This window comes from Cajanus cajan, chromosome 8, assembly GCF_000230855.2.
Source record: "Cajanus cajan strain Asha chromosome 8, NIPB_CcT2T_4, whole genome shotgun sequence".
In the NCBI taxonomy this organism is placed as follows: domain Eukaryota; kingdom Viridiplantae; phylum Streptophyta; class Magnoliopsida; order Fabales; family Fabaceae; genus Cajanus; species Cajanus cajan.
The window spans coordinates 52,530,950-52,558,441 of NC_138524.1; the positions used below are offsets into that span (position 1 = coordinate 52,530,950).

General features: G+C 35.5%; 2 protein-coding genes across 8 annotated transcripts; both read right to left on the bottom strand.

Annotated features, from left to right (window-relative positions):
* Window positions 1–24,063, bottom strand: LOC109802224 (transcription factor TGA2.2). Of its 7 annotated transcripts, none has more exons than XM_020363486.3 (12): window positions 23,891–24,062; window positions 23,148–23,297; window positions 22,241–22,338; window positions 16,674–16,750; window positions 16,356–16,553; window positions 16,018–16,089; window positions 15,860–15,919; window positions 12,166–12,243; window positions 11,974–12,025; window positions 11,519–11,790; window positions 1,940–2,188; window positions 1–509 (listed from the first exon to the last, which is right to left on the bottom strand). In XM_020363486.3, exons 2-12 carry the CDS (start codon window positions 23,243–23,245, stop codon window positions 363–365), a joined length of 1,401 nt encoding a protein of 466 aa, XP_020219075.1. In that variant the 5' UTR covers window positions 23,246–23,297; window positions 23,891–24,062; the 3' UTR covers window positions 1–362. The 7 variants fall into 7 exon arrangements, with proteins under 7 accessions (XP_020219075.1, XP_020219076.1, XP_020219078.1 ...); XM_020363487.3 differs by lacking the exon at window positions 23,891–24,062 and adding an exon at window positions 23,429–23,611; XM_020363489.3 differs by lacking the exon at window positions 23,891–24,062 and adding an exon at window positions 23,522–23,540.
* A 2,345-nt stretch (window positions 24,064–26,408) lies between these two features.
* Window positions 26,409–27,203, bottom strand: LOC109802956 (uncharacterized). The gene has a single exon (XM_020364390.3). It carries the CDS (start codon window positions 27,064–27,066, stop codon window positions 26,689–26,691), a length of 378 nt encoding a protein of 125 aa, XP_020219979.2. The 5' UTR covers window positions 27,067–27,203; the 3' UTR covers window positions 26,409–26,688.
* Between the last annotated feature and the right edge of the window lie 289 nt (window positions 27,204–27,492).

The following is a 27,492-nucleotide window of genomic DNA, read 5'->3' on the forward strand; positions in this document are numbered from 1 at the left end:
TGAAAATCCTCAAATTGGGAGGAAAATAAAAGAATAAACTAACAATTTTGTATGAATTCAGATCCATGGGCAAACTATGTTAACTGAAACAACCCCTAAAATATATCATATGGCCCAGCTATATTTGTATGAAAAAACAAAGCCCTTCAACAATTACAATGGTGAATATTATTAGTAGACAACATGCATACTTGTCAATTTCGTTTCTAGACTATATGACTCGATGAAGCGCTAAGATCATCAGTGATACAAAGACTACAATACAACACAAGAAACGTTGTCAAGAGTAAAACCTATGATGACCAAGTATTGCTGGTGATGGATCCATAAAAATTAATTTAACATACTATTTACCACGCCCATCAATCTCTAGGGCGAGCCAGCCAGAGGGAACTGAGAGCACGCAGTCGCGAAAAATAGTCATGTATAGCAAGGAGTGCCCGAGCTGATTGGCGAGTTGTCAGTATACGGTGCATTTGTTGTAGAGTCTGCTGGCGAAGATTGTCAGCCTTATTATCATAATCACCACATAAATGGAGCCATGAGTTAGATATATTGTAAATAATGACATTAAATATTCGTTTACAAGAGCTTTCTTTTTTGCTTTGGGGGAATGGACAAATATGAGTAACTTCAGTTAAACCAGAATGAGTTGGTAAAGGCAAGCACATGATTCTTTCAACAGGCAGTAACAAATCTAAATTGCCACACGTTCAAAGAAAAGAAACAACCAGATTTGTATTTTATCCTACTGATTTGTATCAGCAACTACAACCGCGTTATCAAATGTTGATAAGAGTAAGGGCAAATTTGCTTAAGGCACAAACCAGAATGAAGAAGTTTGCTGACCGCAAGCAATCAGAGGTGCACTTCCAAGTTGGTGATTTGGTGTTTGTTAAACTTCAACCATATTGCCAACATTCAGTGGTTTGGAGAAAACATCAAAAGCTTGCTCTTATATACTTTGGCCCTTTTCCCGTGGTTCAGAAGATTGGAACAATTGCTTATCGCTTGAAACTCCCTACCAATGCTAAAATCCACCCAATGTTTCATGTGTCCCTACTTAAGAAATGTGAGAGTTTGGCTACTACACCTAACATTCCTTTGCCTCTGTTGACTGATTTAGAAGGTCCTATTCTCTAGCCTATTGCTGTTTTGGATATTCGCATCATTCAAAAGGGGTTACAATGGGTACCACAAGCTTTGATTAGTTGGGATGGTGTAGACACACCTTCATGGGACTATGTTTCTGACTTACAGGAATTTAATCCTTCATTTGACCTTGGGGACAAGGTCTCACTCTTAGAGGGGGGCAATGTTACAAGTAATGAATATGCTGTGGAGGATGAGTTGGATGCTGGAAAGGGTACACAAAAGAAGAATATAGTTGATAGCAACATTCGTCTCAGCACACGTTAGAGACATGTCACATGGAAGTTGAGAGAAGGATGATAATATATTCTGTCACAAGAATATGGGAAGGGGGGAAGTGGTGTATTTCTTTTCACTCATTTCTGTTTTTCTCTCTCAGGACCCTTTTGGTATTTATCATTTCTGACATTTCTGTTATTTTGTCACTGTTCAATTTCTGGATTGACCAGACATTGGCTATTGGATTGAATAATATCGAGACATATTTTCACTACTCATTTTGCATTGTTATCGAGTTCATTACAATGTCAAGTCTGGATACATGAGCAGATGAAACCATGAAAATTCTAATGTAGACCAGTTCCAACAGTTTTAACAACTAAATTTTATCACCTTACCTAAAAATAATCCAAGGGAACAGGGAGCATTTTGTTTGGAAGAATATTTTAACTATCAATTTAAAGTAATATTAGGAAATCAAGGCTGGACTCAGACTCTTCAATTATTCACCAAAACCATACCAATGTACCAAACTATTTGCATACAAGCACAGGTAAGAAAAATGTACCTGTCGAATGAACCCTTCAAGTGTCCCTAGCTTACCCATGGCCATAGCCATTTGACCCATGTAATTTGCCACATTCCCGGATGAACCAGATGACGCAGGTGCTCCGGTGGACAATGTCTCCGCGAGGGACTGTTGCAATGCCTCCATGCCCTGAGACAATGCATCTTCTGCTTGTTGGGAGGATTGCTGCAAGTTGGTAATGCCCATCAGCTGCTGCTCTGTGAGAGGTTCCAATTGACTTACCAGCAGCTGCAATGCAACAAAATTCACGGGACTCAAGTTGATAAAGTGACTCTAGATGTTGAAAATAAATACTCGGTTGTCACAGTTATGAGAATCTTGTATTTTAGAAGTTCAAGACAAACACATGAATCATGAATAAGCATTATCAGGTAAAAAGGTTAGACCTCTTGCTCAGGGCATTTAGATATACAACACACATTAATTATTCTTCTCGATGCTTAGCTACCACTGGCCAAATAGCTCCTTATTATTATATTGAAATTAAAATATCTTTGAAATAAGTTAGAGATATAAAGATGTTATTGATTAACTAAGGCTGGTATGGGCAGAAACATTTTTTTTTATGATCACAAATATCTTTTTGTGAATTGTGATCATCATAATATAAATTAACGAGAAATGATTAATGTCTCTTTCTTTATCAAAGTTCTACATCAATTTAAATTTTTATTTAAGTATCTTGAATATATTGTATCCTAAATTTCAAATAATTGTCATATTCCCGTATTTGTGCATGTTGGAGATCCCACATCTATTAGTGAGATGGTCATTTTAATGCATATAAGTGGAGAACAATCAATAAATCATGAACGTGCCTTCATACAACAATGTCCCTGTGTCAGAAATGGATCCAACATGGACACGGCACGAACATGATGTCGAACACGACCCACAAAAATCTGACATGATCAAAACCCAACCTTCCACGCAGACACAGCTAAACACTCTGATGCGGGTTCAAGATTACTTTTTACTTTTAGAAAGAAAGAAGGAAGAGAAACATTCTCTTTTCTCTCCTTACTTAACCTTCATGTAAGAGAACCAGAGCAGAAGAACCGGAACCAAAGTGTTGTTTAGCTAAGGAACCGAAACGTTGTTTAGCTTGCATCCCTTGTGCAAGTTGAATCACTATACCATCATGGCATGGTAAAGTCTTTTGTTTCTGTTTTTCATTTTCTCTAATCAGTAAACATTGATGAATGGAACCATTTTTTTTTTTATCTTTGTTTTTCATTTTTCTAATCACCGCATAAGCCCTATTGCTTTTATGTATTTGTTTTTCATTTTTTCATTTTCTATTATTTTCACGTATCTGTTTTTTCATTTTTTTTTTAAATTATAGAGCATGAAACCAATTTCGGATGCTCTATCATGTCACTGTTTTTTTTTTTTCATTCTTTTGTTAATTATAGAGCATGAAACCAATCTATGATGCTTTATTATTTTTATGTCTTTTTTTTTTCATTTTTTATAATTACATAGCACAAAACCAATATGTGATGCTGTATTATTTCTGTCTCTGTTTTTAATTCTTCTTTATAATAATTACACAACATGAAACCAATCTATGATGATCTATTATTTTTATGTATCTAGTTTTTCAAATTTATTTTATAACAAAATAGCATGAATGTTATTACTTTTTTATTGTAGAGATGAGTACAGAAAAAAATTATGAAATCAAACCTCTAAGGAGATACATTACAAAATTAAGAAAGATTTTTGGAGGCGAAAAATTTTCAAATCAAGTGCAAGTTTTGTGAAATTCTATTTAATAGATCTTACACTCGAGTAACGACTTGCTAAAAAATAAAAATCTCAGGAACGAGTATTAGATGGTGTTCAAAGATAACTCCTAAAACACTTGTTGAGTTGAAAAGGTTGGAAAGGCATCACTGGAAACAGAGAATTCAAAGAAAAAAAGTGTCCCCTTGCCTCCAGTCTCTAAATAAAGGACAAAAAAAAAAAATGGCGCTAACTCAAAAATGAAAGGTCGTTTGAAAGCTTCTTTCAATGTGCAAGGAAGAGATACTCTTGATTGTGAGATTGCAAGGATGTTTTACTTTGTAGGGCTACCATTAAATTTAGCATGGAATCCTCATTATAGGAAGGCATTTCATTATGCTGCCAATATTTCTAATCTCAGCAGGTATCAACCACCAAGTTACAATAAGTTGAGAACTACCTTGCTCACAAAGGAAAGAAAACATGTGGAGAAACTACTACAGCCAATAATAAATTCATGGAGTCAGAAAGGTGTGAGCATTGTTAATGATGGGTGGAGTGATCCTTAAAGAAGACCTCTTATCAATTTCATGGTTGTCACTGTCATTGAGAGTGGACCAATGTTTTTAAAGGTAGTAAATTGCTCTAGTGATGTAAAAAGACAAGGATTTCGTTGCTAAATACATGAGAGATGTAATTAAGGAGGTTGGGCCATCAAATGTGGTGCAAATTGGGACTGATAATGCAGTTGTATGTAAGGCAACAGGTTTGCTCAAGCAAAGTTTCCTTCCATATATTGGACTCCTTGTGCAGTGCACACCTTGAAGCTTGCATTGAAGAATATGTGCAGCCAAGAACACTGAAAGAAACAATGATGTTTATGAATAATGCTTTTGGATCACACAAAATTGCAGATTATGCATCTTATATTAAAAAAAATTGTCATGGGACATTCTATGAGGTTATCAATGTTCAACAACTTCAACACATTGATGTTGCTTCCTATTGCCTCGACAAGATTTGCTCCAACCATAATAATGCTTAGGAGGTTTAGAAAATTGAAAAAAGGACTGCAAGAGATGGTCATCAGGGATCAATGGTCTTCTTATAGGGAGGATGATGTTCAAAAGGAAAAATTTGTGAAAGACACTTTGTTGGATGCTATTTGGCAGGAAAAAGTTGATTATATACTCGCTTTCACTGATCCTATCTATGAGGTTCTTAGGAAAACTGATATGGGTGCAGCTTATTAGTGTATGAAATGCGAGATTCTATGATTGAAAAAGTGAGAAAAGCCATACATCAATGTGAAAGAAAGGAAGTTGAAGAATCACCCTTCTATAAGGTAGTGTACTCAATATTAATGAACCGTTGGACTAAGAGTAGCACACGTCCTCATTGTCTAGCTCATTCTTTGAACCAAGGTAATACATTATATCCTTAAATATAGTTCTTTTATTTTTGAAGTATATTTTTTTACATGCATTTTCTTAATTAGGGATATTAATTTATGATTATTTTTTTAATATTGTAGATATTATAGTCATGAATGACTAAGTGAAGATTCACATAGACCCCCCCTACATCAAGATGTGGATCTTACTATTGAAAGGAATAAATGCTTTAAAAGGTACTTTGTCAATGTGGATGTAAGGAGACAAGTCAATTTGGAATTTGCAAATTTTTCTGATGGAAGAGAAGGCTCTGAAGATGTTGACTCTTTAAGCATTAGAGGTCAAATTTATGCAAAATCTTGGTGGCTAGTTCACGGTATTCATGCACCAACACTTCAAAAGATTTCCTTTAACTTTAAGCTACTTGGAACACCGTGTTCATCTTAATATTGTGAAAGAAATTGAAACACATTCTTTCATTCACTCTTTGAAATGAAATAAGATGACACCTCAAAGAGCACAAGATCTAGTATTTGTTCATAGCAATCTTCGCCTCCTTCCTAGAAATTCCCCACAGTACAATCAAGAAGAGACTAAAATGTGGGACATAGCACTTGAATATTAGGGTTTGAGAAGAATAGTGTGTGTAACACACTTTGCCTTCCTTTTCATTATATATCCATATAGCAGATTGAGTACATAGATTGGAAAGGCCTAGGAGTCTAAGACATCACATCAGACATACAAAAGAAATATTAATAAATACAAAAGGCTTCTCTAATAAGCTATTCTAACACTCCCCCTCAAGCTGGAGCATATAGGTTGTATGCACCAAGCTTGGAACATAAAAACTGAATGCGAGGCCCCCTCAATGACTTAGTCATAACATCTGCAAGTTGTTCATTGGATGTGACAAATTCAGTGACAATTTCCTTAGACAGCAGCTTCTCTCTAAGAAAATGACAGTCAACTTCTATATGTTTAGTTCTCTCATGAAATACTGGATTGGAAGCAATGTGGAGCACAGCTTGATTATCACAATACAATTTCATTGGATGACCTTCACAAAATTTCAACTCTTGAAGAAGTTGCTTAATCCACATAAGTTCACAAGTAATTAAGGCCATAGCACGATATTCAGCCTCACCACTGGATCGGGCAACAACATTTTGCTTCTTACTCTTCCAAGATATGAGATTTCCACCTAGGAATACACAGTAGCCAGTAGTGGAACGTCGGTCTATAGGACAACCAGCCCAATCAGCATCACAATAGCCAGAAATGTGGCTGTCTCCTTTGTCCTCATACAATAATCCTTGTCCTGGAGCCTTTTTGATATATCTAAGGATACGTAAAACAGCATTCCAATGATCAGTATGAGGGGCCTGCATGAATTGGCTAACAATCCCTACTGCAAAAGAAAGATCAGGTCTTGTAATTGTAAGATAAATAAGCTTCCCAACCAATCTTCTATACCTCTCTGGGTCTATAAATAATTCACCTTGATCAGCCATCAACTTTTGGTTAGGATCCATAGGACTATCAATGGGCTTGCAATCCAACATGCCAGTTTCCTTCAAGATATCAATAGCATATTTCCTTTGTGAAATCACAATGCCTTCCTTTGATTGAGCAACCTCAATACCCAAAAAGTATTTCAAATGTCCAAGGTCTTTAGTCTGAAAATGACTAAACAAGTGTTTCTTCAATTGAGAGATTGTAGTTGCATCATTTCCTGTAATCACTATGTCATCAACATAAACAATCAAATAAACACAACTCCCAGGTGAAGTGTGACAATAGAATACTGAGTGATCTGCTTCACTTCTTTTCAACCCAAAATTCTGCACCACTTGACTAAATTTTCCAAACCAAGCCCGAGGAGATTGTTTGAGACCATAAAGGGATCTTCGCAATTTGCAAACTAAACCAGACTCCCCCTGAGCAACAAACCCAGGAGGTTGCTCCATATAAATTTCCTCCTCCAACTCACCATGGAGAAAGGCATTTTTAATGTCTAATTGGTGGAGAGGCCAATGACGAATAGCTGCCATAGCAAGAAAGAGACGAACAGTAGGAAGCTTCGCCACAGGAGAGAAAGTGTCACTATAGTCGAGGCCGTAAACCTGAGTATATCCCTTTGCCACCAATCGGGCTTTGAGCCGATCAATTGTACCATCAGGGCCAACCTTAATAGCATAGACCCATCTGCATCCAACTGGTCGTTTCCCAGGAGGAAGTGGAACTAGCTCCCATGTACCACTATGCTCAAGAGCTTGCATTTCAGCAATCATAGCTTGTCTCCATCCAGGATGACCAAGAGCCTCATGAACATTTTTAGGAATGGTAAGAGGAGATATAGAAGAGATAAAGGAGAAATACAAGGGGGATAAGCGATGATAACTCAGAAAATTATAAATAAGATGAGGGTTTCGAGTAGACCGAATACCTTTTCGAAGAGCAATGGGCCATCCTGAGTTATCCTCACCAGGATCCGTAGCAGGGACATCTGATGGTGAAGGACATGAAACCGGTGACTCTTCAGGTAATGTTGGATCAAGTTGTCGTGGTCGACGTTGATATGTGACAAGAGGAGGTGGAGTAGCTTGAATAGGAGTAGTTTCGGGAATAAAAGACTGAGTAACCTCTTGGTTATGAAGTGAAACTTGAGGTGGAATGGAAACATGAGAACAAACTGGTAGCACCTGTTGTACTGAAAGAGAATCATGAGTGGTGCGTGAGAAGAAAGGAGTTTGTTCAAAGAAGGTGACATCTACAGACATGTAAAATTTTCTGGTCTCTGGAGAGTAACACCTATACCCTTTCTGAAGACGGGAATAGCCTAAGAAAACACACTTAATGGCTCTAGCAGATAGTTTATCCAAACCAAGAGAGACATTATGGCCAAAACATGTACACCCAAAGACTCGAGGTGAGACATGAAACAAGGGTTCCTTAGGATAAATAATGGAGTAAGGGATTTTATTTTCAAGGGAAGAAGAGGGCATTCTGTTTATTAAAAAACAAGAAGTGAGGATTGCATCACCCCAATGATGTACCGGAACATTTGCATTGAGCATTAGGGTGCGTGCAGTCTCCACAAGGTGCCTATTTTTTCTTTCCGCTATTCCATTTTGTTGGGGTGTATGTGGACATGTAGACTGATGTAAGATACCCTGTGAGGATAGGAAAGAGGACAATTCAGAAGAGAAATACTCTTTAGCATTGTCAGTTCTAAAAATTTTAATTATCCTCCCAAATTAGTTTTTGATCTCATTGAAGAAGGACATGAAAATAGGCAACAGTTCAGAACGATCTTTCATTAGATATACCCAAGTACATCGAGAAAATTCATCAATAAATGTTATAAAATATCTGAAACCAAAAGATGTTACACGACTTGGACCCCAAATATCAGAATGAATGGTGTTGAAAATTGAGTTACATCTTTTATCGGTTCGCTTGGGAAAAGACGACCTAACATGTTTGCCTAATTGACATAATTCACAGCCTAACTCTTCTAAATTTTTTAGATTAGGAACCAAAAGTTTCAGCTTGGATAGACTTGGGTGACCCAAACGATCATGCAAGAGCTTGGGTGACAAAACAGCAACACAAGACACAAGTGGTTGTGTTTCAAAATAGTAGAGACCACTAGATTCATGTCCTGCACCAATCTTCCGACCCGTACCACGTTCCTGAATAACAAAAGATTCAGCATTAAAGGTTATTGAACAATTTAAAGATTTGGTTAACTGACTTAAAGAGATTAAGTTGAAAGGACAATTAGGAATAAACAACACAGAGTTTAAATGTAGTGAGGGAGACAGAGAGACTTGACCAATTCCTTTGGGAGCAATTCTGGATCCATCTGCTAAGGTAATAAGGTGAGGGGATTTAAGAGGAGACATGGTAGAAAACATAGACTTATTACCAGTTATGTGATCAGAGGCTCCTGAATCAAGGATCCATGGACTTTGATTTGCAGTTGAATGAGAAATACAAGCGGTAGAAACAGTAGTCGTAGAGAAAGATTGAGCTTGATTCATAGATTTCCATTGAAGATATTTCTGATAGTCATCTTTAGGGACCATTCTATCAGTTTTTCTCAATTTCTTAGACTTGGACAGATTTGGAAAACCATGAAGAGAATAACAATTCTCTTGGATATGACCTATCCTCTTGCAGTATGAGCATTGAGGACGAACACTTCTCCCTTGACTAGAAACCATTGCAGAAGCTTCAACCTGACCTGGAGATTCCATACGAAGAAGAAGGAACAACTGGAACAACCGGAGAAGATGAACAGTGACCGCAACTCAAAGAGAAGATGAACAGTGACCAAGACCCAAACAACCAACTGGAACACTAAACTGAGGTCTGAAACAGACCCAGAAGGCTCAGGCGAGCACAACGGTGGCAGCGTAGCGGACTTCCGGCGACCAGGAGGCGGCGCGTGAGACACACGCGCTTGACGGACAGACACTTGGGGCGGCGCGTGGGAGCGCGTGGAAGCTTGGATGCGCTCGAAACCAGCAGGGTTGGGTCGCGCTCAACGAGGCGCACCAAACCCTAAGTTCGCCGGAGAATTTGGTCGCCGGCGGCGGCGGACGATGGCCGGCGGCGGAGGACTGCGGCGGAGGACGGCGGCGGACGAACGACAGAGCGGGATCGGACCCGCTCTGATACCAACTTGAATATTAGGGTTTGAGAAGAATAGTGTGTGTAACACACTTTGCTTTCCTTTTCATTATATATCCATATAGCAGATTGAGTACATAGATTGGAAAGGCCTAGGAGTCTAAGACATCACATCAGACATACAAAAGAAATATTAATAAATACAAAAGGCTTCTCTAATAAGCTATTCTAACAATAGCACACACTGAATTTGGTTTTCTGGATGATGATGGAACTCTTGAAGTTGCTAATTTGTCTCTTGATGAACTAGATTTAGCACCCCTATTTTTCAATGATGATGATAACCAACAATGATGATTTCTCATAGTATTTCTTTTTCAGTGACTCTTTATTAGAAGGTTTTTGTTAGATTTTTTGTTGTGGATTATGATGCCTCTTAGTAATTTGGTTGAGACTTAACAAGTTATTGTCATATCGATATATAAGTTTTTTTGTCATGTTATTCATATTATGTATATGCCATGTTCATGTGTCCTATGTTTTTTTATTTGTCATATCTCGTGTTTGTGTCCTTATGTCGTGTTTGAATCTATGCTACATAAGTAGCAATCCTCACCTTACAAACTAGTTTTGTAGGGTTAAATTAGACTTAAACTCACATTCTAAGATGGTATAAAGCTATCATAGATACTAAAAGGGCTACCCATCATTTACACACAGCAAGTCCAATAGTGTTGAGCATGAAGGGTGTATTGGAAAAAAAATTCCAAGTCCTACACTCCTACTTATCCTAGATCATTAAAAGGGTCACCCATCGTTTATTCACACACTAAGTCTCATAGTGTTGGGTGTGAAGGAGTCTATTTGAAAAAACTCAAGTCATATATCAACCAAAGATAAGGCAAACAAGGAGTATATAATTGTTGAACAACCATCATCTTACAAGCTGATATTGCAAGGTCGAGTTAAATTTCAATTCACTCTCTTAAGAGTGTCTCATTAAGTATCTAGGCTTCATAGGTTAGAATACTCAGTTTTTAAAAACATGAAGCACAAAACACAAGTGTTATACCATGGGGGGAGAGGAGCTTGAAACTCAAGTTATTATTAGACCGTAAAAGAGATACATGGATAACTGCAAAAGATTATTGCATGGCAACATAGGTTGAAAACTGAATAGAATAGCTGAGTGCAATAACAGTTTCCAGATGAGGAGAACAAGCAAAGCCCTGATAATGCAAGTTCATACTATGCATGCTCGTTGAACATTAGAGATAAAATCATTATGCACGTTCATTGAACTTCAGAGACAAAAAAAGATGCTGGATTCTAGGGACAGAAAGAAAAATTATGCTTATTGTATTTTTTACCATCTAACCCTTATCATTTGTTTCTAACTCACAACTCACAGGTACAACTATATCCTTGTTCAAGCAAAAACCAGTGCCACAGACTAACTAAACAACAACATTCATACATACCGCCAATAATTCATACAAAATGAGCCCTATGTAATACTCCTTTTGTTTAGATTCTTGACCAACCAGTGATAAGAGGAAGCAACTACAACTATAGATGCAAGTCATGCAACAAGTTAACCTAGCATGTGAATATAATTACATCTTTTTCACAAAATTCTGCATCTAACTTCTTATAATCCCAAAACCTTGTAGGAGAATTGAGAACTTTACTTTAATAACAGGAAATATTACAACTCTATAAACCCCATTTTCTAAACCATGAGAACCACAAAGAAAAGGATCAATGTGTAAGAGAATAAACAGTGTAACCTCACCTTGAGGAGTTCAGATGACCGAAAACCACCAAGCCACAAAAAACACCTCTCAGCAGGTGTTTTCCACATACCAGACAACAAATGGAAAACATCAGCCTTAGCCGCAACACCTTTTAGCCTAAAAATCTCATCATAATGTGCCAATATACCATCAACAATCATGCGAAGTTCAGTGTCACTTGCATGAGAATTTACAGCTGCTCTCAGCTCATTAGTTTGCCGATTCTGCTCTTCCAGCCACCTTGCATATTCTGCATCAAATTGCATTGCCCCTGAAAAACAATGCAACAATGGTTATGGTATGACTGGTTATTAGAAGTAAGATGTAGTCCATAACTAAATGTTTACTGAAATATCTCTTCACAACACATCAGACACAGATAATACTATCTAGTTTTAGAATACATTTTTATATTCAAACTAGAGCAATGTGTAACATTTTAGACATGAGATACCATTTCCACTCAATGTATGTGCTTGATCACCAGAGCTTGATATGAAGATCCCCTACAGAGGGAGAAACAAGAGATTTTGATTTAAAATTGAACATATTTGCAAAGGAATATGCCATACATTAGGCAAAGAGGAGAGAGAAAGAAAGTAAACAATAGGGAACAATTTAATCACAAGGATTGACTAAAACTCACCTGCTGCCTAGCTCGCTGAAGCTCTTGCTCTAGTTGGGTCAGCTTCAAACGACTACTTTCCAACTGTTGGACATAGGCCTATGTAAAGTAGTCACATAAGTGTGAATAAAATGAGCTTAAGCCTGATAGTCTTATACTTGCATTTGAATCGAAAATGGGAACGTAAACATAATTATTTTATATGACTACCATGGAGGTCAAAGAAGGTAAACACACTAAAAGGAAATCATTGAATTCAATGCTAAGAAATTATCATGACAAAGAACACAACTAAACCAATTTTCTAGAAGCACAACACTGAACAACTATGAAGAACCAGTACTCTAATTAATATGCTTCACGTATTTGTATCCAATATGGTACTATTGAAAATTTCACCTATAGATATATGTTAAGTATTGAAGCCATTACAAAAAGTTATCATATTTTAATGTAGCTATATGAGACTGTTGAGAGAAATGGTAAATGCAAGTTCTTCACAAGCATTATCGCTACGAAAAGTATGAATAGAAACACCAAATTGATTATGAATTTCATTATAAAAGGATTGAAATATGGAAAATAATACAGATCGAGTTTTCATTAAAAATAGCCAAGTACATGGAGAATAATCATCAATAAAAGTTACAAAATATTGAAATCCTAAAGTGGACCTAACCCTACTCGGCCTCCAAATATCAGAGTAAACTAAAGCAAAAGAAGACAACGCTCGGTTGGGGACACTCCGACAAAAGGAACTACGACTATGTTTGCCTAATTGACACGACTCACCACAAATGAGACAACGTAGACAGACGTGATAGCTTGGCAAGGCTAGGATGACCTAATTGGGCATGGATGAGAGAAGGGGAATCCACCACCAAACCAGCAGAAGCAGAAGTGGATAGGTGATAAAGGCCATGGGACTCACATCCAATGCCAATCATCCGTCCCGAACTCTAGTCCTGTAAGAAAACAAAATCTTTGGTAAAAGAGACAAGACAATCAAGAGAGCGAGTAAGACGAATAAGGGATAATAAATTAAAGGGAGCATCTGGGACATAAAGAACATTGTAAATGGAGAGAGAAGGAGAAAGATGGACAGTACCAACACCATGAGATGTGGCACGAGAGCCATTAGCTATAGTAATAGATGATAAATAACTAGAAGTAGAAAGAGAGGAGAAAAGAGACCGATTACCAGAAATATGATCAGTAGCACCAGGATCTAGGACCCAAGGGCCAAGAGAAGTGAAGTGAGTGAGACCAACAAATGAAGGGCCTCTGTGCGCAATAGAGGCAGTGGAATTGGAAGCCAGACGTTCCTCATACCATTTAAGGAAGTCATGGAAGAGTGTTGGAGGTCTAGATCCAGAACCATCAGAGGGGGTAGCACCATATGCAGTAGAGACAGGGGAGGCAGTGTGAGCAACAGCAGTAGCAAGGCGAGTGGGACGACCATGTAAGACGTAACATCAGCCAATTGTGTGACCAAGTTTGTGACAGTGATCACACTTGGGACGACCTTTGCTTGGTTTGCGAGAACGCTGACGATCATCACACTGAGAAACCAAAGCAGAGGAGTCACCAGTGGGAGCGAAATAAGGTATATCAGGGGAAAACTTGCAGGGCACACGCAACAGGGTGGGCCAATCCGAGTTCAAGGTAGGCACGGTCAGAGATCCCAAAATCTAACTACAAATGGAAAAGTACTCATCAGGAAGCCCATACAATGCCATCAACATAAAGAAAGTTTAGCATTGCTCTAGTTCCTTGGCAGGAGTGGCAACGGGAGGCAAAAGTTCATTGAAATCATGGAGAAGGCCATGAAATTTTCCCAAATACTCAGCCATGGAGCCCTCAAGGCGTCGTGGAGAAATGATACTCTGGAGATTTTGACACACACCATAGAGACGTTGAGTATCATTGGAATACAACAATCATGCCTATTCCTATACATCAACACATGTCTCATGAGCACGAAAAATTTGTTTTAGGGAGGGATGAATGGTCGACTTAAGGACACTGCAAATTTGAGCATCAATTTTCGACCAACGAGGATGATCTTTCTCATCAACGGAAGCAGCTGTCTGGGAAAGGTGAGCAACATAATCATGTCCCTTAAGCCAAAGCTTGATATCAGAAGCCCAAGTGTCATAATTGATTCCATCTAACTTGTCAATGGAAAGTGGGACATTGACATAGTAAAAATAGGAGTCAGGCCTGACAGCAGTAGAAGAAGCCATATATGTTGGAAGAGGAGAGAGAAACAACAAAGGGAGAGAGAAAATGGCCCGAGAAGGAAGGGACCTGTGACAAACAAGGTGTGATCAAGAAACAAATAGCAAATCGGGGTAGAGGGCATCGGGGCGAGTTCGGCGCCAGTGAGTGTTGTTGAAACAATGGCCGAACTTGTCACCACGCGTGGTGGCAGACGAAGAGGAGAGAGAAATGTGCGAGAATGGGATTGACGCGTGTGGGTGCGTGCAACCTCCATTTGCCGCGCAACTGGTGGCATTGGATTCGTCGGAGCAAGGCAAGCTGGTGGGTGGGTCGCATGCCAAAAAACGGACGGCGGCGGCGGTGGACTGCAACAGCAACAAAGAAAAATGCCGGAAAAACAGAGAAGAAACTGCCGAAAAGAGGCACGGAGAGGTGGGCAGCCGGAAAACACGTTTTCCGGGCACCGATGAACAGTGGATCCACTGGGAAGTCAAGGATTAGGCTTTAGATACCATATTGAGAGAAACGGTAAATGCAATGAACATTTCCTTGTGTATTACAAAACAAAAGATATGTTTATATACAAAAGATATGAACATTTCCATGTGATCAAACTAACTCTAACAGAGACATAAAAGCATACATATTATAGAAACAACATATTGTCCCCTACTGAACCAAAAATTATAAATTTTTCTCTTTATGGATGAGTTTAAGAAAAGAATGAGATTAATACTATTCCTATTTGTAGACAATATGAAGGATTTATGATGACAAATAATTTTTATCTTAATTTATGCCCTGATTTGATTTTGTAATCTGTTTAAAATCACATTTAAATTATGAACCAATCATAGATGATGGGATATTTATTGCTTACTAATGGCAGTAGATTAAGTTTTCTTTGAGACTAATTCTGCCTATAATCAGTAGCTGTATTATTCAAAATGAATTAGAGAAGTAAAATATTTCTGTCTGTTATAATATGGTATTAGAGCCTATCCTAAATCTATTGTTGGGCCACCTGCATTTTCCATGCTTGTAGCCCTGGGCATGAGGGGGAAGTGTTGGAAAGTCGCCTTAATTGCTGTTATCCTAGATTCATTGGCAGGGCATCCTAGCTGCAATGGAGAGTATTTTCACGTTCTATGTTTACAGCATCTTATCCTCCCCTTTTATACAAAATCCACTCCACATGCACACACTGGAGCTGAATCAGGGTCCAATGCATGATCAGGCAGACTCAGATAATCAGCATATGCAAATTGTCAATTCAAATACATATGATCCCATAAATGAGAATACATGGCACAGGTAGAACTAGAAATAGCCATTTTCTATTTATTTCCCACTTGCACAACTAAAAATCAAATCCTGTTCTGAATTATTATGACATGATAACAATATTTACATGGTGGAACCAAGAAACTATTCACATTTATATAAATAAATATTAACTGAAAAACATCAGTAAACATGATTCAATTCATACTTTCTTTTTCAAACGGCTTTTTCTTGCAGCTTCGCGGTTCTGAGCAAGCCTGCGGAGAGTCTACAATAATATTTTAAAAAAAAATTATCATCTTGTAACAAATCCCATTTTGGAATTCTAGATATTATCCATGTAATAAAATTTATAATATATTTCACCTTCTGATCTGATTTATCTTTGGATCTGTCACTAGAGTCAGAAACAGCAACAATGGATAGATTTCTATCATACTGCAAATATAGCGCACATCAAATGATAGATTGTCAAGAATATCTGCCAATGAAGTTTCTTCTCTGATTTAAGGAACAGACTATAAAAAGACTTCTGCTCAAACATTTTATTTTAACACTATTTAGATGAAATTCAATTATGCACTTGAACACCTGTTCAAAAGTTCAACCAAAAAGGCCACCAAATGTCCAAATGTAGGGTAGGGACTTGAGAAAGCATCAATTGAACAAAGGAGAAGACAGCATAGAATGTAAAGAAACATCACCAGCTGATTCTTGTCATCAGTGTCAACATCTGTAGAAATATCAGTCCTAGGACTGGCATCAGCCATGGCAGACTCCTCTTGATTATCTGTATTACCAACTACTGTGGTGCCAGAATTTGATGATTGACCCTTCTGTAATCGCAACCTATGCAGCTCTGTTTGATTAGTTAACGGGCTTTTTTCAAGTGAAGCAGGCAACTGCATTAAGGAGAAAATACAGAAAAGTTGGAAAAAAAAAAGTACAATTAATCAGCTAAAACTTCACCTTATTTACCAACGCAGGAATCTCAATGGATGAAAAGAACTAGAAAAACTCACCTGACCAAGGCTGCTAATGTGAACAGAAACTGGAGAAATTGTTTGGCTACTTACTTTTACTGAGTTGTAAACTGAGTCTGAATCAATGATTAGGAAAATTCATTACCATAGGAAAGGCTATAAAAAAGCCCATGTTTGTTAGCAAAACAAAAACAAATACTCAAGTTATCAACATGCATTTCTAGGAGTGCGTTTGTTTCATGGATTAAAACACCATTCCTAAAAGTGAGTTTAGAAATGTAGTATTCCCAAGTTTGTTAAGAGTTCTATAAATATATTCCTGGGTATTTTTATTCTTGGAAAAGTAGTTATGCTACAATTTAAACCATTTTGATTCCCATAGTGAGAGGTGAGAAAGTTATATTCCCATTCCCATGGGAATACAGGAAGTTATTATTTAACTCATTTTTAACTTCCATTTTAACTTTAATTTTTTATTTTAATTACATTAAATTTTAAAATATTCCTAGGAATGTTTAAATCTAACCAAACATATTTTGAAATATTACTAGGAATAACATTCATGCCAATATGATTCCCAGCAAGACAATATCACTCCAAGAAACAAACGTCCTATAGGTTTTTAGCCAACAATAACATTTGTGCATGTTCGTGTCTTTGAGTGAGATTAATCCTTTTAGTCAATGTTGTTGTTGCCAAGTAAATAGGAGCTTTAAAAACCAAGTAGTTTGCCAGTTGTAACTTAAAACTTACTTTTAAACTAAAAGTTTCCTTTTTTTTCTTCCTATATTATTTTGGTCAAGATGAGAGAGAACATTGGTTCCTTGGTCTAGGATACCATGACCACCTAAAAAAAGAAGTCCGTGTAATATACCAACATCGAACCGTGCTCTGTGGCAAAATCTTGATTTTTCAACTTTGAACATAAGTTTTTTGAGGAAGAATATTAAGAATACCTTCGATTGAAAGCCAACCTTCAAGCCCAATCATCCTCAATGCCTAGTATTTCAACAAACTGTATTTCTCAATCCATGGAAAGGCCCAATCTGGTACTTCTAACCATACTTATAGGAATAATACCTTATTCTCTTCTATTTTCCCACCTAAATTTCCTCACTTCATCACCTTAGCTAATGGGTCCAAGGTTGTCTCCTAAGGAGTTGGTCAAGTAACTCTCTCTCCCTCTTTATACTTGAATCGATTCTTTTTGTTCCTAATTTTGCTTTCAATATAATTTATTTAAGTCAATTAATCAAGTCATTAAATTGTTCTATAACTTTTGATGCCAATCCTTTTGTAATACATGAACGTGGTATAGATCAAATAATTGACATAAGACATGAATCCAAAGGACTCTACTATCTTGAAACTAACAGTTTTGTGTCTTGTATTGCATCTTTGTCTCCTAAGCTTTTGCATGATCAATTGGGTCATCCACACTTGTAGAAATTGAAGAAAATGGTTCATGGACTAATCCAACCTCACATAAAGTGAATCAAGTTGTAGATAAACATGTTAGGTTTTCTTTTCCAGTCAGAATTGAAACAAGATGTAATTCTACTATTTCAACCCTTCACTCTGACATTTGGGATCCAAGTTTGTCACATTATTTGATGAATATTCTCGTTGTACTTAGGCCTATTTAATGAAAGATTAATTTGAACTTTTGTCTATTTTCATGTCATTCTTCAATGAAAATAAGAATCAATTTAGATAACTAATCAAAATTCTCAAGAGTGATGATGTTAAAGATAATTTTTCTTTTTAACCTTACTTCATTTTTAACCACACACGACACTTTACATCAATCTACCTTTCCTCACACACCACAGTCAAATAGTATAAAAGAAAGAAGAAATGGACATTTAGTTGAAAATACACATACCTTGTTTGCCAATGTTCCTATTCATCATTGCAATGATGCAATTCTTATTGTCTACTTTCTAATACATAGAATGCATCTTCCTCTCTTGAGAATAAAATTCCCCCATTCAATTCTTTTCCCAAGTGAACCTTTATTTCATGTTTCTTCTCGAACTTTTGTTTGTGTTTTGTCCATGATGAGTCTCCAGGTTTGGATAAGCTTTTTGCAATGGCCATTAAATGTGTTTTTATTAGTTATTCTCATCTCTAGAAAGGGTATCATTACTATTCTCCAAACACTAAAGGGTACTACATGTATGTTGATATCACCCTCTTTGAAGAAACTACCTTATTCTTTTCTTCCATGGAAGATTTTCATTTTGTCCAACAAGCCTTATCTGTCCCAACTTTTGGGTCATTATTGTCGCCTCGTGAGACTTCCAACCATGACACAAATCAAAATTCCTCTCCAACCAACAGTCCTCCTAAGTCATCATCACTACCTCTTATCACTTACCAACACAGGACACAAAGAGATAATTACATGAGAGAGTCATTTGCTTCATGTCCTTCACCATTAGTTGCCTATACGATGATCCCAAATGATGAGCTCCTAACTGGCCAATTTCTCTTCAAAAAGGTATTTGATGTACCCAAAATCTTCATCCTATATATAATTTTATGAGTTCATAAGTTGTCTCCTTCATATTTCTCATTTGTCTGGTTCTTGTCTACTATTACCATTTCTAAAAATATTGTTGGAGATCCCACATCAGCTAGTGATAGTACTATAATAGTGTACACAAGAGGGAAGCAATCCCCAGATTCCCCACTTTACAAGTCGGTTTTGTAAGGTTAACCTCTTAACCAACTTCTTAACATGGTATCAGAGCATATTTGAGCCTATATCCAAGCGACTATTGATTGTTATTGAGTATATTGTGCCACCTACTATCAGACCACTCGCAAATGTCTAATCCTACAAACTTCATGATCAAGATGTATAGTCCTCAGCATAAGGAAAGTGTGTTAGAGATCGCATATCAACCAAAGATAAGGCCATGACAGTGTTTATAAGTGAGAAGCAATCCTTATTAGCTAGGTTTGTTAGGCTGAGTTAGGATCTAAACCCATTTCTTAATAGATATCAATGAAATACTTGTTCATCCTAGATGCTAACAAGTCATGATTGTCAAGATGCAGGCTCTTGAAAACAATGGCACGTAGGATTTGGTTCATGGGTCTATGCCATTAAAATTAGGCCTAATGGTGATCTTGATAGCCTTGAGGCTAAATTGATGGCCTAGGGATACAATCAAATATATGATCATGGTCACAATTTTTATCCTGTGACCAAAATCACTACTGTTTGGATCTTTCTTGCTATAGCTGCTATTTGACATTGACCTCTTCATCAGTTAGATATTACAATGTCTTTATTCATGGTGAGCTAGAGGAAAATATCTACATAGGGAAACCTCCAAGGTTCTTTGCTCAAGAAGAGTGTGGGTTAGTTTGTAAACTACATCGATCTCTTTATGAGCTCAAAGAATCTCCACGAGCTTGGTTTGGAAAATTTAACATTTTTGGACTCAAACATAGTGAAGCAGATCATTTTTTTTTATTGTCACACCTCTCCTAGAAAATGTGTTTAACCAATTTTGCGTTGATGGCATAATTATAACATGGAATGATGGATGCTGCTAAAATTTTCCAACTAAAAAGGCATTTATTCAATCACTTTCAGACAATATATCTCAATTGCCTTAAATACTTTATAGGTATTGAGGTGGCTCAATCGAAGGAAAGCATCGTTATTTCACAATGAAAGTATGTTCTAGATATTCTGGAAGAGACAAACATGACTAAATGTAGACCCATTATAGCCCTATGGACCCACATCAGATGTTAATGGCAAAACAAGGTAAACCTTTCTCAAGTCAAAGGAGATATTGGGGGCTAGTTGGGAAAACTATTTACCTCGTATCATAATTACCAAACTTGACATCTCTTTCGTAGTTGGGTTGTTAGTCAATTCATGGAGGCTCCTCATATTGATTACTGGAATGTTGTGATTTGGTAAATAAAAAATCCCCAAGACAAGGACTGTTGTATGAGGATACAAGAAATGCCCAAATTTCTACGCATTGTGATGCTAACTAAGAGGGATTTTCTATAGACAAGCATTCCACTACTGGATATTTTGTATTCATTGTAGGAAATATTATCTCTTGGATGAGCAAGAAACGGAATGTAGTCTAATGTTGAAGTAGAATATAAGGCAATGGCTACAATTACTTGTAAACTTGTGTGGCTCAAATAATTCAAAGAATTAAAGTTCTATGAAATTCAACATATGAAGTTGTATTGTGATAATCAAACATTTATTCACATTGTCTCTAATCCAATCTTCCATGAGAGAACCATACACATAGAGATTGTCATTTTGTTTGAGAGAAGTTGGAGATCCCATATCAACTAATGAGATGGACATAGTAGTGTACAAAAATGAGAAACAATCCTTACCTTAGAAGTTGGTTTCATAGAATTGAATTAGGCCTAAACCCACCATGGAAAATAGTATCAGAAGAAACCTAGATCTATTTAAAAAGAGTCACCCACCATTTATACACACACACACCAAGTCCAATAATATTAGACATGAAGGGATGTATTGGAAAAAATCTAAGTTCCATATCGAATAGAGATAAGACCAACAAAAAGTATATAAATAGGAAACAAGCCTCACCAAACAAGTCAAAGTTGTAATATTGAGTTGGGCGCAAATCACATTTTAAGATGGTATCAGAGTCTATCTTAACAATTATTAGTTATTGTTGAACTTATCAAACTAGCTACTATCGAGCCACTTGTAGAAGGTGAGGGGTATTGGAAATCTCACATCGACTAGTAAGATAACTATAATAGTGTATACAATTGGGGACTAGGGACCAATCCTCACCGTATAAGTTGGTTTTATAGAATTCAATTAGGTCTAACCCCACTTTCTAAGAGAAGTTGTCCAAAAACATTTGTATTGAATTTATCAACTTCAATGATCAACTTGCAAATGTTTTGACTAAGTCTTTGAGAGGACCTCGAATTCATTACATATGTTCCAAGCTAGGACATATAATTTATATGCTTCAACTTGAGGGAGAGTGTTAGAAAAGTTTTGTTTTGTGATGCTTTGTTTGTCAAAAAAGTTGTTTTTGGTTGCATATGATCTTCCTAACTGTCCCTGCTAGTTGTTACTGTATTGTTTCATCTTTTGTTTTACCTTGTAAATTACCCAGGTGGGATCCATTTATTTCAGGAGTAAGTTTAAAGTAGACTTACGACATTCAATAATTCATATTCTACATCAAATTTCAACGATCCAACCGTTAAATTTAAAGTCTTTAATGCAGAGATCAATTCTACAAATTTTTAAAAATTTAAAAATCATTTGATACTTCGTTTTATTAATTCAAATCTTCTAAGTTCTGAACTCTTACCAAGCTACAAATTAGAGCTCCTTACTAAAAGAAATCAATTTACAACCTCAACGTGATCAATGAGCAACCACTGCATAATTCCATTTTTCTTATAAATTATAATTAAGCATCATCTAGACAAACAAACAAAAAAAACAAGGTCTTGTAAAGATGATTTGATGCATCATAACATGAGATAATGCAGCATATTGACACCATTTACTCATTACATGTAAACTCTGTTATCTTGGATTGCAGGAATCTTACTTCTACTCAGGTCAACAGCATCTGCTATGCGATATGACTGATCAAATGCTCCAAAGTCAGAAACACAAAAGGAATCAATTGTCTGCCTCTCTGTATAGCTGAAAGCCATACTTTGTCAGAATTGCATTAAAACAAATCTGTCTTTATGTTTCATTTTAGAGAAAAATCACATAAAACAGAAGTCATGTATAAGTTGGTGAATGCAAAAATAAAAGGTAGAACACAGAATCAAGTTCCCAAATTACCAAATTGTAAGGAATGGGTTTTGGGTAAAGTCAAACAGAAACTTGAGATTTTTCTGCTGTATACATTCTTAATTGGGGTTCTAACACAAATCCATGATTTTTCCTTCTACAATGCTTATCCTGTTCTTACTAAAACAAAATCCAGATTTCCATTAAAAGGAGAAACTTAAGAGCACGATTACTGAAAATGAAAAGGGAAACAAAAGTGAGCAAGGAGATCCTTGACATACATTATACTTTGTCTATGGTACTATAAAAAATTATCACAGTTCATCCCTCCCCATCCCCAAATTGAAGCTGAAGGCTTTCACATTAAATCTCAGGTAACTGTGCTGCATCTGTGAGTTCAGTTACCATGTGGTTTGCTGAAATTAGTCCTATGCATAGCCCCAACAATCATGAATTGAAACCTGCCTAACAAAGCCTTGGGATCAAATCCGGTTTCTCTTAAGCTTTATATCCTTCTATGCGAGCTGATAATGGGGTAGCCCATCCATATTACCGCTAAAAATCCTCAAAGAGGTTGGTGTTGAACACCCACAGGCCACAACTAATAAGTAAAACAAACATTCACAGCAAAAATAAAAGGAGTGAAGAAACAAATAAGGTTTCTCTACCAATTCAAATTCTAAGCCATGAATAAATGCAAAGAGGATATTTACCCTGCATTGGACACGGGCCACTCAGAATTGAAGCTCGGCATCCCTCTTTCAGCTCCCCTGTCATCTTCAACACCAACAACCCTGGTTCTACTCCCCATACATCATTCTCACCACCACATCATCAATTCCCCGGCAATTCAACAAAAAAACCTAACAACAAAAACAAACAACAAATTTAAGAACAAAATAGCGGCTTCAGTAAGGTTAAAACCAACAGTAAAGAAATTCTCAGAACTAGAACACAGAGCAAACCAATCACAAAAGGAAATTACAATTGCAACCTTAAAAAGCATAAAGTGAATTTCAATCACAACAACATAGTGAGACCAAGAAGAAAGAAAAACAAAATCACAAACTGCAGCAGAACCAAGAACCCTGAAGTTTCAGTAACTCGTGCGAGAAAAAAATCATCCACATGTGTCGAAAAAGTGCAAACTTTAGCACATCGTGTACCCACAAGCCAAACTCACGGAAAACGAGAACACACCCCACCAAGCAAGTGCTCCAAAGTCAAAGCAACACACTTTGAGAAGAAAATGACCAATTTGACACCACCCAATATGCCCCAAATGAACAAATTTAAAAACAAAATAAATACTTAAAAATAAAATAAGAGCACCAAATCCATGCTCAAAATCAAAAATTTCAAAAATCACCTAGCTCCAGTTGCACTAAAATCCACAGTAAACATGACGGCTACTCATGCAACATGAAACTATAATAAAAGATTAAGCAAAACCCACCTTGGAATTCTGATGATGATGTGCTGTGATAGTATTGTTCAACTTTGTATGTAGTTATTGGATTATTGAATTGAAGTAACAAACCGAGGAGAGAGGAGAGGGAATGATGAGAGAGACGGATGATTCCAATCTCTAGAGTCTAGATGTCTTCTTCTGCTCAAATCTTCCACTTTCCAAGGAATATTATTTTTTAATTACATTGTTATGGTAGTAATGTTGCAGTCCTATATATTTTTCCTTTAATTGATTATATTTTTTTATTCATTGTAATTGAAATTAAGATGACCATAACAAATTTTAAATTAGGATAATGTATAAATTATTTCAGTTAGGTTAAGTTTATTATTATTTAAAGTATAATTTATTTAATAAAAAATCAAATTTAGATTTTTAACAAATTTATATATTTAGAAAAAGATAAATTTAGACTTATAAAAAAAATTATTAGATTTTATAAGCCAATTTATTTATTCATGATATAATAAAAATTTATATATATATATATAACATTATTAATAATATAATTAAATAAATAAATTTTAATAAAAATTAAAATTATTATTATTTTTTATATTTCTATTAAAATATTCCTTGTACATACAAAATAAAGATATCAAAAACGAAAATCCTAATAACTACATCTTCATTTACTTTTCTCTTTCATTTTTATAGTTAATTATTTAAAATACTTTAAATATGATATAAAAAATATTTTTTTAAAAAATAATGAGATTATCTTTTTTATTATAATTTGTACATGAATATACGTTAGTATACATAAATATGTCTTAATTGTTTTTTAATTAATTTTTTATTTTTTATTTTAAATTTTAAATTTTAATAATAATAAAGTAAAATATTTTATATCATACAAATTAAATAAAGACTCATACGTGTACTTAAAAATGTTATTGTTAATTTATTTAAAATTTTAAATTCATTAACCTATTTAATGTTGTTAAAGTAAAATAAATTTTTAAACAGACTAATCGCAAAATTGACTTTTCAATAGACTAATAGATCATCTCATAATTTTATAAAATCAAAATCTATTAAAAAAAATTTATAATAAATAGTAGACTAGACTTAGTCTTTAATTTTATATATCAAGTTTGATTTATATATTCAAAGTCTATCTTGATTTATTTTTATCTCTACTTATTACTAGATTTTTTTAACGACTTATATTATTTTATTATTGATAATTAATAATATTTTTTGATATTTTATATAATATTACTTATAAAAATTCAACGGTTTTAATAAGTTGGAGAATTATTTTTTTATGAAAAAAAATTCTACTTAAATTAAATAATATTATTATAAATGCAAAAATTTTGCAAATATTTCACTTAATTACATTTTCCACAATAGTGAATCTAATAATTTTTAACTACATATTTTACCGTATGCATTTGTATATTCTTGTTTGTGGATTAATTAATTTATCTTTTTTGTTTTTTTTTTAAGTAATTTTATCGTATTAGAGCATCCGAAATGAAATCAGAGATTTAGGACACAGCTCATATAAAATTTTTCACTAAAATAAAATTTTTTTAACAAAAATATATAATAAAAAAAAAACACCTGTACTATATTATTTACTCAAGTAGCACCTTTCACTGTTCACGTTTAGAATTCGGTTCTCGGCGAACCGTATTTTGAACTGTTAAATTTTCTTTCTTTTTTTTGCGTTTTGGATATGAGTATGGTGTAAAACTGGATCTAGAACGGGCCATTCCGGATGAAAAATATATACATGACAAATGGATCAAAACGGACTATTCTGCTTGGACGTTCCAGTTTCAAAATTAACTGACTACGCGTGCAAGCAGAACGGTCCGTTCTGCTTGGAGAACGGGTCATTCCAGTTGCAACATTAATACACAACCTGAACTACAAACAGAAAAGAAAAAAAAAATTAAACACTACTCAAAATTCGATTATTGGGAAACCGAATTCTGAGTGTGAACAGTAAAAGGTGTTACTTCTGTAAATAAATTAGAACAGATGCTGATTTGGTAAAAAAAATTTAAAAAAATTTTATTTCAGTAAAAAAATATGTCCATATATATCTCATGCACTTAGCTTATTTTCGGTGCAAAAGTCGTGATGTCAATGTGCTATGGTGGAAATGGGAAGACATTAATTTAACGTCAATTTATTTTTCTTATTATTTTTAGGCTTAAATATGTTTTTAGTCCCTTTGATCCTTCAAATTTAAAATTGTTGTTTTTAGTCCCTGTAATTTCAAAAAATCTTATTTTAGTCCTTACATTCAAATTTTGTTAAAAAATTTATCAAACATTATTACATAAAATCTACCTATTGGTATCCTATTAATGAAAATATCACATTAAATCCAGTTGATATTGCATAATTGTCTTAATTAGTCACTTTCAAATATCTTATTAGTGACATAAAAAACTAAAATAAAATTTTTAAAAATTAAAAAACTAAAATCAACAATTTTAAATTTGAAAAAAAAAAATTATCTTATATTTAAAAGACTAAAAACATATTTAAACCTTATTTTTATTATCTCAAATTAAAAGAACATTTTTCGAAATCTCATCATCGTGTTGCGTCATCACTTTGATACATGGCACCTCCTCTCAGACATATAATGTATTCATTTTCCTCCATCGCAATCTAGATAACCACAACTAATAATCCGTACATATACACAAACACCATTCCTATTCACATCATCATCAATTCAACAACAGATCGATGCAAAATGAAACACATAGAGGATCATCATATTCATATGTATATTCATACAGAAAAACCAAAACCTATGACATGTCGAAGCTCGTCAAACCATATTGAAGGTGTTGTTGGTTGAAGGGCTCCATCAAGGACCTCGAGAGAAAGTCACTGTACTCAGGCTTCAACAAATTGGCATCCTCAAGAGGCAAATAGCCCTTTGCAAATTGTTGATGAGTTCCACCCTTATTATTGTGCACTCTCTCGGAATGGCACCCATGCAAATGTTCTTGATCTTCTTCTTCTTCCATAGGCATGGTTTCAGCAACGTTGGAGTATTGGCCAGTGAGCTCTTGCACAAGGGCCCTGAAATTGGAGGCACTAGCCTTCACCTTCACGGGGCTCGAAATATATGTAACTTTGATCTCCTTATTTTTGTCCCTTCTGCTTACCCTTTTGTTCTTCATGATTGATCCAAATCCAATCTATGTCAATAATATATGTTGATGACACAACACAAACAAGAACAAAATGAAACAGTGGTAGTGTTTATGTGTCTCTATGGTTCATAACATAGTACCATGTGTGTAGTGGAATATAAAATGAACAAGTTGCACAAGCCCTTTTATAGGGTGGGTCATGGGGGGTGTTGGTCAAAGAGGGAACTTCGAGGAAAGAGGCTAAGGTTTGAAAAAGTTGGATCGTGATTTGACTATTGAAAATAATAGTGAGGGCGACATTAATTGATCTGGAGGATGAGATTAAAGTATTGGAGATGCTTACGTGACCCGTAAGTGGTATGTGTGTTTGTGACAACGTTATGTTAATGTTTGTTTAATCATTATTGTTCTTGTTCAATGAATGATACTCGCACGTGCGCAGCCTTGTATGAC